At 37.5% G+C, this 16,212-nt stretch overlaps 1 protein-coding gene across 7 annotated transcripts in view; it reads left to right on the forward strand.

Moving 5' to 3' along the window:
• Positions 1-16,212, forward strand: part of LOC135709868 (dual specificity calcium/calmodulin-dependent 3',5'-cyclic nucleotide phosphodiesterase 1-like) — a 714,199-nt gene that overhangs the window by 454,201 nt on the left and 243,786 nt on the right. For 6 of the 7 annotated variants that reach the window (XM_065232299.1, XM_065232301.1, XM_065232294.1 and 3 more), the window contains one exon: positions 15,210-15,593. The exons of the other annotated variant lie outside the window; for it this stretch is intronic. In XM_065232299.1, coding sequence (XP_065088371.1) covers positions 15,210-15,593 — 384 coding nt within the window. The remainder of the gene's footprint in view (positions 1-15,209; positions 15,594-16,212) is intronic. 7 annotated transcript variants of the gene reach the window in all.

The raw sequence follows: 16,212 nt of genomic DNA on the forward strand, positions 1-16,212 counted from the left end.
ACATCTTTTCGTACCATTAAACAATATTATCAAAAACACCCACAGCTACTCCATGTTGACGGGTTCACAACTTAGATGTGAGACTAACATTTTCAGAACTGCGCACAAACCATCACTTCATATTGAGGTTGTTAAATAAATATGCTCAACATTCGCAGGCATTTGAACCTTATGTCAGCACTACCAACCATAACACACAACTTTATAAAATGATGAAAAAATCGTCGAGGAAAACCGTCTGGCCGTGCATCAGACGACCATCACATCCCTTCCATCATCGATCGACATAAACAGCTGAACTGACGAAGGTTTCATTCTTGCCACGTTTCTGTTCGCTTCTGATGTTGGTTGGGAGCGAGCTGATTATGAGATCATCAATGACGCTGTCGTCTTCATCGTCCACCGTTGGCAATTTTAAACACAAATACCGTGTTCAACGATGACAGTCTCGAATCCTGCGTGAGAGTGGTTGTGACGTCCTTGGTGATATATCCTTGGGGTGGACTGAATAACGCAATTCAAGGATTATTTTTCAAAAAGACGTATATTCTTCAGCAAACCAAGATTCAATCGTTAATTATTCGAAACACAATCAGAAAGGATAATATTCCCCAACAAGATAGTGGTGTTACTTTGCGTGTGAGGGCTTAGAGTTTCGATTAATTGACGTTTGAGTCTTTAAACACAAATACGTCGTTTTGTAAAATAACACTTGAGTTCATCATTTGTCGTTGGAAGAAGCGTATTCTGAACACTCTCTATATCCTGCGTGGCTACCAATATTAAAATTTGGACTACCGGTCGATGGGAGGGCAAATTTCAGCTACTGTTTTGAATCCGCTTTGAAATGTGTTCCAATCATGTGGTGTATCTTGCGGGCAAACAATTTGGAAACATGCGACGGGATTGAATAGACAATGTTCTACCGCAATATGTGATGGGGGGATGAAGGAAAACTAATCTCGAATGATATCAATAGATGCTTGATTTTGGTAATAGCGTATGGCTAGCGAAATTGTCACGTGTTGCATACCCAATATAGTGTATGATAATGAGATGCTATTGATTGGCAAGCTTGTCAATTTGACTGTAATTAGAACTCAATAATTAGGTGGCTTGATCACTTTATTAAACTACAGTCGAGGACTTGTGACTGCTAGCTGAAGCATGATTGGTAGATGGACAGATGTTGTCAATTCCAATCGATTCTAAAATCTGTCAATTACGAAAACCTACCATAAATTAACCCATCAATTAAAGAAACGGTAACACCAAGCTGGTGGCGGCGGGTTCGATTTCTGGTTCGGTTGAGGAATTATTTTGGGTTGAAAATTTTGTCGACTTCCCTGGGCATAGAGTATCATTTTGCTTGCCATACAATATACAAATTCAGGCAATAATGGTCGGCATAGTTGAGAACCAACAAAACTGCAGAAGCGCACAAACCCTAGAAGAAGAACATTAATTAGCCCTTTGTATGAAAACGTATACCGTAAGTCGCCAACATCCGAAAACATAGTCCAACATCTCGTTCTAAGCGACAGGTAGGAAACGCTCCACGTTTCCGACCAGGTAGAAATTACTCTGCTGTTAACAACGGTCAGCGAGGAACAAATTCTACATTCGTACCCGTTGGTACAAATAGCACCCCTGCTTCAAATTTTTCATCTATATCTACTCCCCTCGCTGCTAACAATGTTCAGCTATTTGCAACTGGTAGAAATCAAGATACTAACCAACGTAATTCTAAAGGAAATTTTGACAATTTTGACTTAGGAAGCATTACTGCCCCTAAAATGTATTTTTTACAGAAATAATTAATTAAATCTAACTCCATGTTTGATGCTATTCAAACTGGAGTAAAAATTGCAAACAATATTTTCATGACTTTAAAATTCAGTAATGGATTTTAAAGAATTAAATGTCTTAAATTGGAATGCTAGATCTCTTAAATATAATGAAAACGAGCTATTTAACTTTTTGAGAGTTCATAACGTGCATATTGCCGTTATAACTGAAACGTTCCTTAAACCTGACCATAAGGTTAAGAAGGACTCAAATTATTTAATTTATAGAAATGATCGTCTTGATGGACCCTGTAGGGGCGTTGCCATCATTGTTCATAGACGAATCAAACATAAAATTCTTTCTTCATTTGAAACCAAAGTTTTTGAAACTTTGGGAGTTTCTGTTGGACAACTTACGTTTATAGCTTCCTATTTGCCATTCCAATGCGTGGGCCAGCAAAAGAATTTTCTCAAGGGTGACCATCAGAAACTTACCCGTCATAGGTCTAAATTCTTCATTATTGGTGAATCTAATGCAAAACACCGCTCATGGAATAATGCTCAAAGCAATTCCAATGGTAATATTCTGTTTGATGATTGTTCTGCAGGTTATTACACTATTCAATATCCAAACAGCCCAACATGCTTTTCTTCTGCAAGAAACCCCTCAAATATTGATTTGGTCTTAACTTTGTAGCCAATTGGTTACGCATGCTGACTTCGGTTCTGATCACCTTCCAGTAACTTTTGAAACATCCCAAGAAATAATTTCTAATCCCAACAGCTCTACTTTCAATTACCATAGAGCTGATTGGGAGCAATATCAAACATTTATGGAATATAACTTCGATCCAAACATTCCTTTACAAACCAAAGATGAAATTAATTATGCTCTTGAATCTCTGACAGCTTCTATAGTTGAAGCAAGAGCTGCCTCAGTACCAAAATGCGGGGTTAAAATCGATTCCATAATAATAGACGACGATCTTCAGCTCTTGATCCGTCTTAAAAATGTCCGTAGGAGACAATATCAAAGAACACGTGATCCTGCCATGAAAGTTATCTGGCGGGATTTGCAAAAATAAATTAAAAAGCGATTCTCTGCCCTGAGGAACAAAACTTTTGAAAATAACGTTCTAAATTTAGACCCGAGTTCCAAACCCTTTTGGAAACTCACAACATTTTTGAAAAAACCTCAAAAGCCTATTTCAGCGCTTAAAGAAGGTGGTAAATTTTGATCACAAATTTGGAAAAAGCTCAGAAACTTGCTAAACAATTCGAGAGCTCCCATAATTTCAGTTTGGGTCTTACTAGTCCTATTGAGAATCAGGTTGCTCGGGATTATCTGAATATTTTCTCTCGGGAAAATATTTTTGATGATTCCTGTGGGACTGATTTGGACGAAGTAAGGTCTATAACTAAAAAGTTTTATAATATGCAAGCTCCAGGTGATGATGGAATTTTCTATATTCTCATCGAAAAACTCCCAGAGATTACCTTGTATTTCTTGGTAAAATCATTTAACAGATGTTTCCATTTGGCATACTTTCCTGATAAATGGAAAAATGAAAAAGTTGTTCCAATTTTTAAGCCGGATAAAAGTCCAGCTGAAGCTTCTAGCTACCGTTCAATAAGTTTGCTTTCTTCAATAAGTAAACTTTTTGAAAAGATAATTTTAAATAGAATGATGCTTCACATCAATACGAACTCAATTTTTGCAGATGAGCAGTTCGGATTTTGCCATGGGCATTCAACTACTCATCAACTCTTAAGAGTTACCAATTGAATGCGTTCAAACAAATCTGAAGGCCACTCAACTGGAGTTGCTCTTCTAGACATAGAAAAAGTATTCGACAGTGTTTGGCATGAAGGTTTGAATGCTGAATTGAAAAAGTTTAATTTTCCATGAGGAATAACAGAACTCTGCAGGTAAATTATCAAAATTCCAAATCTAATCGACTACCTGTTAGAGCAGGAGTTCCTCAGGGTAGCATTCTGTGCCAAAATGGTCTTGTTTTTGCACTACCAGGAAAAAAGCACTTCAAAGGATTCAGAACAAAGTTCTGAAAATGATTTTGAAGTTGCCTCTGTACATAGAATTTCGAATGTTCAGACTTCAAATGTCCAACAAAATAATTAATAATTTCAGGCAAAAATCGTTGCAATCCTCAATTGCAACGATTAATTCCCTTTATACTTAGATAAAATTTAGTTTTAATTTTTAGTTTTAAGATTTCAATTGTTATACTGACATGCAGGTAAAAAAAAACCTGTTTAAATTAATGAATTGCCAAGGCAGGAACAATGTAAAAACACATAGATATAAATATATATCATAACAATTAAGGCTGGTAAGTTACTGCAGTAACTGGAGCACCTAGGTTAAAATGAAATGAAACTTATTTTGAATTTGAAACAAATAAAGAGTAGTCTGGCGGATACAAAATCCGGCAACTTTGACTCTTGCTAAGGAAGTAAAGCCGTTGGTCCCCGGTTCATGAGTTTATGGGTCGATAGGTAGTGTCCAGGCGCGGGAGCTACCTCCCTGGCGTCAGAAGCATCGGTACTGAGTACGGAAATCAAGAACGACGGAAAACAAATAAAGGAAAAAACAATTGTTGAACTGATAAAAAATCTTATGGCAAGCTGCTGTAGTATAGTAACCATAATTATGCTCTATTCCACGTGCCAGAAACACCAATGTTGCCTGCTGAGCAGTTGATTCAGAGTAATCATAGAACACCAGCGACTTGAATCATGAATAACTATTAATCGAAATATGGTCTTAACCAAAGTTATAGCTGAGAAAATTGCCTATGAGCAGGTTTCATTTCTTAAAGCAGAGCGAAATGGTGACTTATTAGTTAGATGTGATGTGATGTGATGTGAATGGAACCCACCATCATTGCAAGGATTACCAAAGTCTGCAGATACTTTACCGGTTGTAAAGTTCTGCCTGATGGTTTGTTGCAGCAAGGTGAATCAGCTTCATTGAAGACCTTTGGAAGACAAAACGACCCCCCAACTCAGTATATTATATGTTTCAATATACATGAATTACAGTAATGTTCCACCACATGTTCCAAAATGTGCAGTCATTAGAAACGATGATTTCAAGTAAACAAAAAATGGGATTTGTGGAAAAAAACTCCATTAAGAATTTGCCAGAGAATCATCTATATTTAGTTCAAATAGATGAAATCAGAAACGATCTCACCAAGTTAGTCCAAATGAATCCACAGGAAGCATCCGTGCTATTGTTGCATTGTAGTTCCAATCAAAGACAGTTCGCTTGATGGGGATCGACATAAACTAGTCCCGTCCTATGTAGAACCAATTTGAAGTGTCCAATCGTCGAAAATGTTACCTGGATTAATAACCAAATAAGCATAAAAAAAACTCCAAGAAAAAAATGAACGTCATGTTCGTTCACACGCGCAGCCTGCTGAAGTGATGACTTATTAGTTAAAACAAACAAACAAACAAAAATTGATTTTTCCTTAGTAATTTCCATAAAAACTTCAAATAATTTGTGCCAAATCAGTTTCTTTAAAAAAATAGTTCAAATTTTGGAAGACTAATAAGGACCCAATTTGAAACCGTCTACTCATGTTCCTACCGCCAGAGAAAAATGGAGCATCGTTTAGCCATTTACGACTAGATGCTTCCAAATATAAACTATTTATAATTTTTGACTATATGTTTTAGTATTACTTCTACGTGAAGTCAACGATTTACATAGTTGAAGATGCTAATTTCAAATAACAGACTGTAGTGGTAATTTTTATACGATAGATGGAGTAGATGAAAGCATAGAGTTGATAGTTCCGTTAGAGTACGGCAGTGTGAAGATTGTATATAGATATTAGAATAGCAAGCTAGGACAACTTTTAAGGAAGGTACAAATCGGTTTTTTCATCTCTCTTTACCAAACTCCCCCACCCGTGTCCCCTCGAGATCGTCAAGTCGACGATGACAGGAGCACATATCGTGGTAGGGGTAAACAATAGTTGCAATTTCCAAACCTACGACTGGATGCCTTCCTTCAAATAACAACTGAAGTGCGGTAAAAAAAATCGGTAGAACTGTTTCAAACACACAGTTGGTACTTGAGCGGGTCTGTTTTCATCTCTTTTTGCCAGTGGTGGCGGGGGGGACACCCCTCACCATCCCTCTCCAAGTTTGGTAAAGAGAGATGAAAAAACCGATTTGTACCTTCCTTAAAAGTTGTCCTAGCTTGCTATTCTAATATCTATATACAATCTTCACACTGCCGTACTCTAACGGAACTATCAACTCTATGCTTTCATCTACTCCATCTATCGTATAAAAATTACCACTACACTCTGTTATTTCAAATTAGCATCTTCAACTATATTTATAATTAACAAAACATCGAAACCGTACGAGATGTCCACGATTCATCCTTTTATCGGATGCTGAAACATCGTATTGAAATGATTTCTGAATCATCTTGTCCCTTAAATGTCGCTCAGTAGGCCGGGCTGTTTTGATATGTGTTGCGCATCTCTGATGTGTAACATATATCAAATTGACAAGAAAAATTATGGAGGAATATCTATCATTTTCCAGGATTCTTTCAAGAACTGGCTGTGTTGGTGTTAGATTAGATTAGATTAAATTAAATTACTTGAGAAAAAAAAACTGAGAAAGTGACCGTCGACAGGATGACTCAAATGCAATCGTTCAAACTTCTCCGCTTTCCAAAAACTTTTCACGGCCATTACCTTTGACATTAGTGACATTTACTTAAATTAAAAATGGTATAAAATCATAATAAACAACAGAAAACGACACTGAACACTTCTTGGACATAGGGTCCTACATCAAGGACTGCGTCTGTGATTTCTATATAGGGTTACACTTTGTGAAAACCAAAAATGGAACATGTAGCAAAATTATGAAAGATTTTGAACGTTAATAACTCAGCTGCCCCTGGACCAATTTCAATATTTCTACGTATCTGTTAAGTTTAAGACTTTATCATTTTTCAAAATGTCACTGTTGAAAATTGCACGAATGTGCAAATGTTGCTATGATAATTAAAATTATTACCGAATGCCTGCGAAAAGCGATTTCTCTAACACAGATTACCAAGTTAAATTCCATCCGGTCTCACCAAACGGTATTTATTCAATCACCACGTGGTGAGTGGTGGTGTTCTCCATCAGTACAAAATGAAGGCTCCCCGCAAGCAGCTAGCCATCAAGGCTGCCTTCAACCGCTGATGGGATTCAGTTCCAATCACCGTGTGTGGTGTGTCCGGTCATCGGCATCAGTAGCAGCAGCAGTGTTTTCGGCGCGTGGCGTTGAACATTGTTCTCCAGTACACAACGAAAGGCTGCCTGCCAGCAGCGAGCTGCAGCCCACATGAGCACCCATAGAAGGAGGAAGAAGCTGCACCGCTATTGATCGGAATCAGTAGCTCTTCGTGAGTCGCTGTGGGCCATCTATGTCAACCGCGTCATACTAAAGAGTATAAACAGAGAGAACCCCGCTCAAATTCCTATTCCTACACAAAACACTCAAAGCTCTCAATTAATAACTGTGGAAGTGCATTTAGAACACTAAGTTGAGAGCACGCAGTAAGCTAATATGCGCTAAGCAATAAGCTTGAAATGCGAACAAGAAGAAGAAGACACAAAACACAAGCTGCTGCTGCAGTTAACAAATAAGATTTATTATATAAGACGACGTAGTCCTACGTCACCATTGCGTACAACCCCATAGGGCTGTCCTTAGTAGTTTTGGATCTTATTTCCATCCTACTTAGCACAACCCACGCTTTACCTCTCTTTCTTAAATGGGTTTTTAACAATAAATGAAATGTTTCTATCGAAGATAACTTCTAAATTTATTCCCTTTTCCATAAGTACCGTTGAATTTGATAAAGAGCCACACATTGTTAAAATCTAACACTGCTTGATTCTAAATTCGTCCTACGAGTTTCAATTACCGACAAACCGACATGAAACTTAAACTTAACCTTCGCTCGAAAATCTATAACGGCCGATTCAAATGTGCAGCGATCCCATCTATCAAAACCATAGAAACGTTTCATCTAGATAAAACTAACTTCAAGCTGAACATTGCATTAGGTCCTAAGTAGCATTGATCGATTCTCTTCGTCGACTTTCTCTTTCGTTAATAACTTGAGCACCTAACCGTTTCTTGTTGTGTTTGTCGTCAGGCTTGCAATTGCTCATTACAGCTAAAATGCTATTTTTCGTAATTATGAAACAATGAGATACTATAATGATAATTTTTAATTGTAAGATACAAGAAGAGGTGGTAAAGTTTGTATATGATATATAAAATTTGTCAATTTTGCTTTCAGAAGGTCACAACTAGCGATTAGCTGTAACGATGAGCAACGCGATGAGCGAGCAATGAGCGATCATAAAATCGCTAGTTGCGACCTTCTGAAAGCAAAATTGACAAATTTTATATGTCGTACACAAACTTTACCACCTCTTCTTGCATCTTACAAATAAAAATTATCATTATAGTATCTCATTATTTCATAATTACAAAAAAAAATAGCATTTTTGCTGTAATGAGCAATTGCAAGCCTGTTTGTCGTATTAGATGCTAGATAAAAACTTCTCTTACTGGTCTGTGTGCTGAAAATACCTGGGCATGTCTTTACATGGCCGTAGGGATACAAAGAGAAAGTCGACGAAGTGCATCTATCAATGTTACTTAGGACCTAATGCAATGTTCAGCTTGATTTGTCTAGAATAGATCAGACACGAACCAACTCATACATTTTGCACTCGTGTTTGTGGCTTAGATAAACGTTTTCCGCGAACACGAAGACAGATGTCGGTAGTGAGTTTTGAGCAGAAATTTTGTGGAAATTTGTATGGTCATTCATGTCGGTTTATCGGTGTTTCATTTCCGTCCAAACGCGTTGAAACGCCATTGGATTTTCTTCGTCCTACTGATGAAGGTACACGGCCAATCATACCAATTCAGCGACTGAGATTAATTGACTCAGAGAATTTTCTTTCCATACGAAATTTACTCAGATTTCGAAAAAAAACTGCAGTTACTCATAGCTTGTGAGTAACTGCAGTAACAACACATTCCAGGAGTTCGGGACATTAGGTAGAAGATGAACAGTCGTTGCCTTTGTATACGCCTTGCTGCGAGAGATTCCAAATCAATCAGCATGCATCGGTCTGGATAGCTAGGAAGAATTACAGGATCATTCCATGGGAGCTGACGTAAATCAAACCTCATGAAAATTTTCTGAATCCGTCGGGAATACACGTAGCTTTAATTTATCCTTAATCGAAGAATCATGGTTCAGTCAGTTCTTGCATTATTCGTAATGGGATCTTTCTCGTTGCCAATGTGGTATTTCTTATAAATTCCTGTACTGGACTTCACAGCTTGAAAGGAATATGTTTAATGAACCCAAAGCAATGATTATTGGGATTTCTTGAACAGTAGATCACAACATCGTTTTTATTGGGTGGCATAGTTATATGTTAATTGATATAAAATCAAACTGCGAGAATCATGTTAGCAGAATTTTAGCTAACAAATTATTTGATAGATAAAAGAAAAAAAAAAATTTAGATTAATCAGTGAAAATAAGTTTAAATATATCATTCCTTACAAGTTCAAACAAGAATTGGAATCAGCAGACATATTTCTGAAGAGTTGGAGTTGAAATATTGTTAACAGATTTCACAGTACAAAGAAAGAGAAAATGATAAGGAATTTCAATTTAATTCCACTACCTTAGATATTTGCTTATCCTTGACAGATACGCGTATTTCGTCTACAATGTGCAGACTTCTTCAGTGTCTAGTACTAATAATTGACGTCCAAATTGATCAGGGGATGTTACAGTCCTGAAAATATGAGGCTATTAATGTATTTTTAGTCTCATGATCCCCGCAATGCCCTTTTTCACCTGTTTATGCCACGAAACATTTTTTTTTGTATACTCCATTCGACGCTGTCATTGATAGAAAACTTTATTTAAAAATAAATCAGTATTGCTGAAAACAAAAGATTAGTTTCATCCCTTCCATATGAGGCTAGTATAGAAACCTCATAATGGTCTTGAACATTTTTAGTTTGTTAGATAAATTACTTCCATAAATTTTTTTTTGTAGCCAAAAAAGGAATGGACAAAATCCTGATACTAGCCTCAAATTAAAGAAGAACTTCTACGATTTCGTTTGATAGGAGTCTCAGCGATTGTATTATATATTATATACTCATATGCACATATTGGTGAATATGTTTGCTCGCCTCAACGCTGGTAAGTTAAAGGTTGTCTCTATTGTGTGAATGAGAATGCCAGTCATTTTGTAAATTTTATTCGTACTGAAAAAAGATATTAATTCAAGCAAGTGGAGGTTGCTGTCTATTTGATGGAAGCGGACCTGTTGGTCCACAATAATCTAACCATCGTAAATCGAGAAAAAAAAATGGTAGAGGAATGCTCGTGGCAGTGTTAGTAAACAAACTGTTCAGTTCCTCAACTTCCTCCTCCCGCAGCATACATTCCCTAACCACTGCCTTCTACTAGAAAGATGTATTTCGAAGCGTCTGTCCAACAACTTGGGCAAGCGCCGCTAATGGCTAATGATTGTAATGAATTCACAATCCATCATCGAACACAATACGCGCTTACCATACTTATGAACATCTCTAGGGCAAGGATGTAGCACCGTTCGTTCCATCAACTTTCATGACGCTTCAAGTACCTAATACTCATACATCAACATAAAAACTTCCCACAGTCATGGCGCGCCTCGAATGAATACATCGTCGGTTTCATGCAATACTGTCACAACTCACCGCTTTCCGTTTTATCGGTTAAAGCCATACAAATACCAAATAATGTCATGGTATTTCACCTATTTTTCAAAGGCTGTACATTCCGCTAGCAAATTTTTTGAGTATACTTATTTTGAGATGTGACAGAATTGCATGAACCCAATTTTCGAATAGCCGTATCTCCTTTAGCAAACAATGATTCAAACGTCAATTTGTCTAAACGGCTTGCTTTCTAACGAAAATCAACACCACCATCCGGTAGGATAAAGTTTCCCCATCCTGCTGGTGGTGTTAGTTTGCGTGGGTGTGCTAGAAGTTTCGACAATTTGGCGTTTGAAGCATTGTTTACAAAAGCAGATACGGCTGTTTGACAATGTATCCTTGATATCACAGTAATGCAAATAAAAGCCGGTTATCTTTCAACGGAAAAAAAGCTTCATTAGCATTGCTAATCGGATCCACCCACTCACAGGCACAGACCCCACGACGCTTTCGCTAGCAATTTTCATCTTCTTCTACATTTTGTGGAAAATTCAACTTCATGACGAACTGGGTGAGCTATCGTTTGTTGTGTGCCAGGCCAGCTACGTCAAGAATAACGGATGACAGCGATAGGAATTTCAAGTATGGCCTTCGGCACTTTTACCAAAACTATGCGCATATTTGAAAAAGTATGATACACGAACAAAACTTGAACCTACCAGAAACCACGCTGGGGAGTCAGATTTCATGGCAATTTGAATACTGAGTAGTTGAAGCAGGGTAGTTTTGTCAAATGAATGGCTTGCCAGTAGAAATTAAAACGCTTTGTTTTGTAGAGTTGTTGAGTAGTAGATTGAAGTAGTATTTTTATCCCTTTTCCATATCTAAATTTTTAAACAAGTAGAGTATAGTCATCACAAATCATATCCGAATGGTAATTCCAATTGCCATTGTTCTTTGTCAGTAAGTAAAAAATTAAAATCTACAAAGTTAACCTCCGTTGTCATACGATCCCTCAATTAAATTTGATCTCCCCTCAGGCTATCCCCCTTCCTTCCTATTTAAGGCCATTCGACCGCTGCGCTGTACTGGTGTGGCTGCAGCATCACATCATCCGACATCGATCAAACGTTTGAACCGAATGTGCGTGACGGATTTTTCTTTTTTAAGAAGAGGAAGCTGGGTACCCGCGTACTACGTCACACATAACGGCAAAACGTCCACTGTGATGCCTCACCAACGCCACACCATTGAGCAGTTCCACGCAAACTGACGAATAGATTTCATTTTACCCTCTCCAAATTTACCATTTTGTCAAGCTTCTGCATGCATTTTCCATCAATAACATCTGATGGAAAGTGCATGCAGAAGCTTGACAAAATGGCTATTGGAAACTACGCATAATCTGTTTTCCTTTCATTGTTCACAGAGGACAGTGCCACAAACGAAGTGACAGATGCTAGGCTAGTATTTTTGTCTTTATTTGAACAAAGTTGATTTTGTGTGCGAATGATCTTTGACAGTGTGCAAAGAGTGTATCATTTTGTCATTTTTTTATGCATTTCAGTTTTAAGTAGAGTGAAAGAGATAGGACCAGGGATGAAAAATCATTTACATTCATTTCGTGCATTCAATTACATTCATTTGCCTCTAATTTTTTTCATCAACAGAATTCCAAAAAATAGTGTTGGAAGGTTTTGTAGGCTTTGGTCTTGCATTGACTTCACTGAAAAACAATAACATGTTCTGCCAGCTCTATTTCGTCATGCATAAGAGATACAGATTTTATTTATTTGTAAAAGTTGTAGTTCATATCAAAAATTTCAAAAGCTTTATACATCATTTTACGGTATTCTGTTGATGAAAAAGTTACCATAGGCAAATGAATGTAAATGAATGCACGAAATGAATGTAAATGATTTTCCATCCCTGGATAGAACCACAACAATCTAGTACATTTGGTGAAAATGCTAGTACAATCCAGTAGTAGTGGTGTTGCCATGTGGTACACTGAAAAATTGCAATAGCAGGTTCGTCACCAAAGTTTTTGAGCCACTCCGTCTGTCACTTCGTTTGTGACAGTGCAGTGCAAAACAGGTCTGATACCTCTATATAGGCATTTATATTACACTCCAAAGTCCCTCCTTTTTTACATATTCTCCTAAAAAAATACACCCGAATTCCCTCCCGTTTGTTATGCATGGGGCGGGCAGAAAGTATCTTTTGTGCAGAATATGTAAAAAATGATGGACTTCAGATGTTCTGCAGTGCCAGGTACTCTATTTTGTAATCTGTGAGAGGGAAATCACAAATCGAGTGTCATCAAAATACATGTGAGAGAGAATTTTCTGTCACAAATTTGATTTTTTTTTTGGCTCTCTGGAGCCTGGTAGTAAAGCGGTTAAATGTTAGTAAAGCGGTTAAAAAAAAATTTAACCCACAACTACATATTCACGTCAACTTTTTTTGACCAGAATATGCATCAAAAGCGTATGATTTAATCTTTTCCAAATTTCTATATGGGGATTTTTATAACTTAATGGAATGGAACAGCGCCATCTGTGTGAAAAATACCCTTGACAAAATGGTTCATTCCTTGAAACTTCACAGAATTGTTCACTAGGGGCAATGAACCAAGTTTTTGCCAGAATTCGGCCATTTCGACTAACGCCTAATTTTTAAAAATGTCGTATTCAACATTTTTCAATAAAGTAAAGCTCGAAAACGGCTTATCTAATCGGAATGACGTCTGAGACAGATTTGTAGGAAATTGAATTGCCTTTCCAGAAAAAAAATACACACTGAAAAAAATCACCATGCTCTGTAAAGAATTTAAAAACAAAGTTAATTTTTAAGCTTGTTTAACATATGTTTCTTGGAAAGCTTATCAAATATGCAAACTTTACTAAAATTGACACAATGGACACTTAACTCTGAGTACGAATTTTTAATTTAATTTTCCTTTAATAATTTTTATTGTTTTTAATTTTTATTGTTTGGTCCCCAAAATGATTTCCCATGCACAAATCAAATATACTTATATTGTGTTAAAAAATCGTTCAAAAATATAACTAAAAGTTTATGTTCTACGATTTTTGTCAATTTTGAAGCGTACATTGTGTCTTTTTTAGAAAAGTTAGCATTTTAATTTGGATAGTATTTTAGTGTGTAATTTTGGATTTTGTAATACTGGATTTTGTAATTTTGGATTTTGTAATTTTGGATAGTATTTTAGTGTGTAATTTTTCAGAAAAACCAGCCTAGCATCCTGCATTAGATTTGTTTCCGTACTTGCTTTTTTGCCTTTTCTGTAAGTTGCTGTAAGAAAATAATATAGGAATCCCCGATTTGCGCAATGGGTAGTGCCGTCTACCTACCGTTTCTAAGGAATCTTTCAGCCAATGGAGCTGATTTTTTGTATGTGATTAGGGTCAACCTCAAACTTGACAATCACAAAAGTCAGCTCAATTGGTTGAAAGACTGTTGATAAATGGCTTACAGCAAAAGCAAGTACGGGAACAAACTTATTATTGTCTCAGACATCACTTCGACTAGAGGAGCCGTTTTCGTACTATGATTTATTGAAAAATATCGAATACGCCATTTTGATACGTAATGCTTGAGTAAAATGGCCAAATTCGAGAATAAACTTGGTTCATTACCCCTAGCAAACAATGAATCATATCGTCAGGCCATTTTCCATAGAGATGGCGCTGTTGCGCAAATAGGAAGAAATTATAATCTACAAATATAAATTCAGAGAAGTGGGAATAATTTGCTTTTGTTACAAATTCAGGTCAAACTTTGTCGTTCACTTATTTCCCGGAAATTATTGTTAAACAAAACTAATATCCTCCATACAGTTTTACCCGCTTTACTACCAGTCTCCAGAGAGCCTGAAAAATTAAATTTGAGAGAGAAAATCTCCTCTCACGAGTTTCATCTCTCAATATGCCATGTATTTTGATGACACTCTATTTATAATTTCCTGTTACAGACTACAAACTAGAGTATCTGACACTGCAAAACATGTCTGGCACCTCTATACATGCAGTAAGATTAACATCTGAAGTCCTTCCATTTTACATATTCTGCACAAAATGTACTTTCTGTCCCGCTCCATTCATGAAAATGGTGAAAAATCCTGTCAGTGGCGGGGCTTAGAAAATATTTTTTAACAGAATATGTACAAAAATGAGGGTCTTCGGATGTTAATCTAACTGCATATATAGAGGTACCATACATGTTCTGACAGCACTGCCCTCTGTTAACAATTAACGGAACTAAGCGTATGCGTAATTTATGATAGATGTCACCATTAATAACAGTTGTGACATCTGAAGGAAAATTAACGCAGTAGAAGCATGGTAACATGATTAGTTATGCGAATTTTCATGGAAGGTAAAATTTCGGTATTTGACCTGGAACTGCCTCCATTGCGTGAGCACTTGACCTTAAAACCCAAACATCTGAAAATAAATCGTTGTTCCCGTTTAGTGACCACACCATTCGCAGTCGCCTGTATGATGCACACGATCTGCACATCACGTCCTAAATTGTTTCGCATCGTTACGTTATTTTCATCGTACATTTTCCTCATCTCTGTATCTTTTGCAGTGGCCAGTTCACCCGAGAACAAATTTACCAAAGATGATCTAGCCGTAGCACCACGCGAACAGTCGCCCTGCTACGACGCCACGTGTCAAGGATCTGCCTCCAGCTACGGTGCTTGTTCATCCTCATCGGCAGCTGCTACGGGGACACATTCTCAACATCAGCAACAACAACAACAACAACAACAACAACAACAACAACAGTCAGTAGTAGAGCAATCACCCCTTTACCAACAGCAGCCGAGGCCCCCGTCGTCGTCGTCGTCTTCGAGTTGTCTCCCGCACCATCATCATCACCATCACCACCATCATCACTGTCATCAGACACCAACGCCACCACCGGGGGCATCCTTCGCAGACTGCGGCTCACGTAATGGACAGCTTGCAAGTAAGTATCCGGTGTGGATGTAGAGTTGCTAAACTTGAGTTAAAAGTTCATAATTGCTTCTCGCAAAATGGCCTGGCATGCGGCCGACGTCCATTCGGGCGATAGATATAGTTTGGTAAGGCTTTTAGTTCCTGCAATAGTGTGCCTCACGACCGAGGCGTCCATTAGCCACTTGGCCTTTTGTTCTACGACGGCAAGGTAATATATTGTCGATATCATCATAGTTAGTACTTTCTCGTAGACTTCCATTTGGGACCAGCTCGAAGTTAATTTTCCTAATGCGTAAGACATCAATTATTAGATTGGCTGGTTGTCTCCTCGACAGATGCTTGTTTTGCACGGTAGAATGAAAGATATTTGAAGGCTTTGATCTCTTTTCCGGTCGATGGCCAGTCGGCTGCCCATCCGGGGTCGTATTGCACGGAAATAAGCATCCATTCAAAGATTCCGCAAAGGATACGCGGCTAATGGATTTGGGTATTAGGTACTCTTCTTTGAAGTGATAAAAGGGAAGATTGTACTGTATACAGATAATGAGTGTATCATTAGTGGATGTTACCAAATATTGAGAGAAGCTTCTTGATTAGTACGATGGGTAGAGATACATTAATTTGTGGCT

Source organism: Ochlerotatus camptorhynchus, unplaced genomic scaffold (assembly GCF_037179485.1).
Source record: "Ochlerotatus camptorhynchus isolate MF236.1 unplaced genomic scaffold, CSIRO-AGI_Acam_v1.1 ptg000367l, whole genome shotgun sequence".
Taxonomy (NCBI): Eukaryota; Metazoa; Arthropoda; class Insecta; order Diptera; family Culicidae; genus Ochlerotatus; species Ochlerotatus camptorhynchus.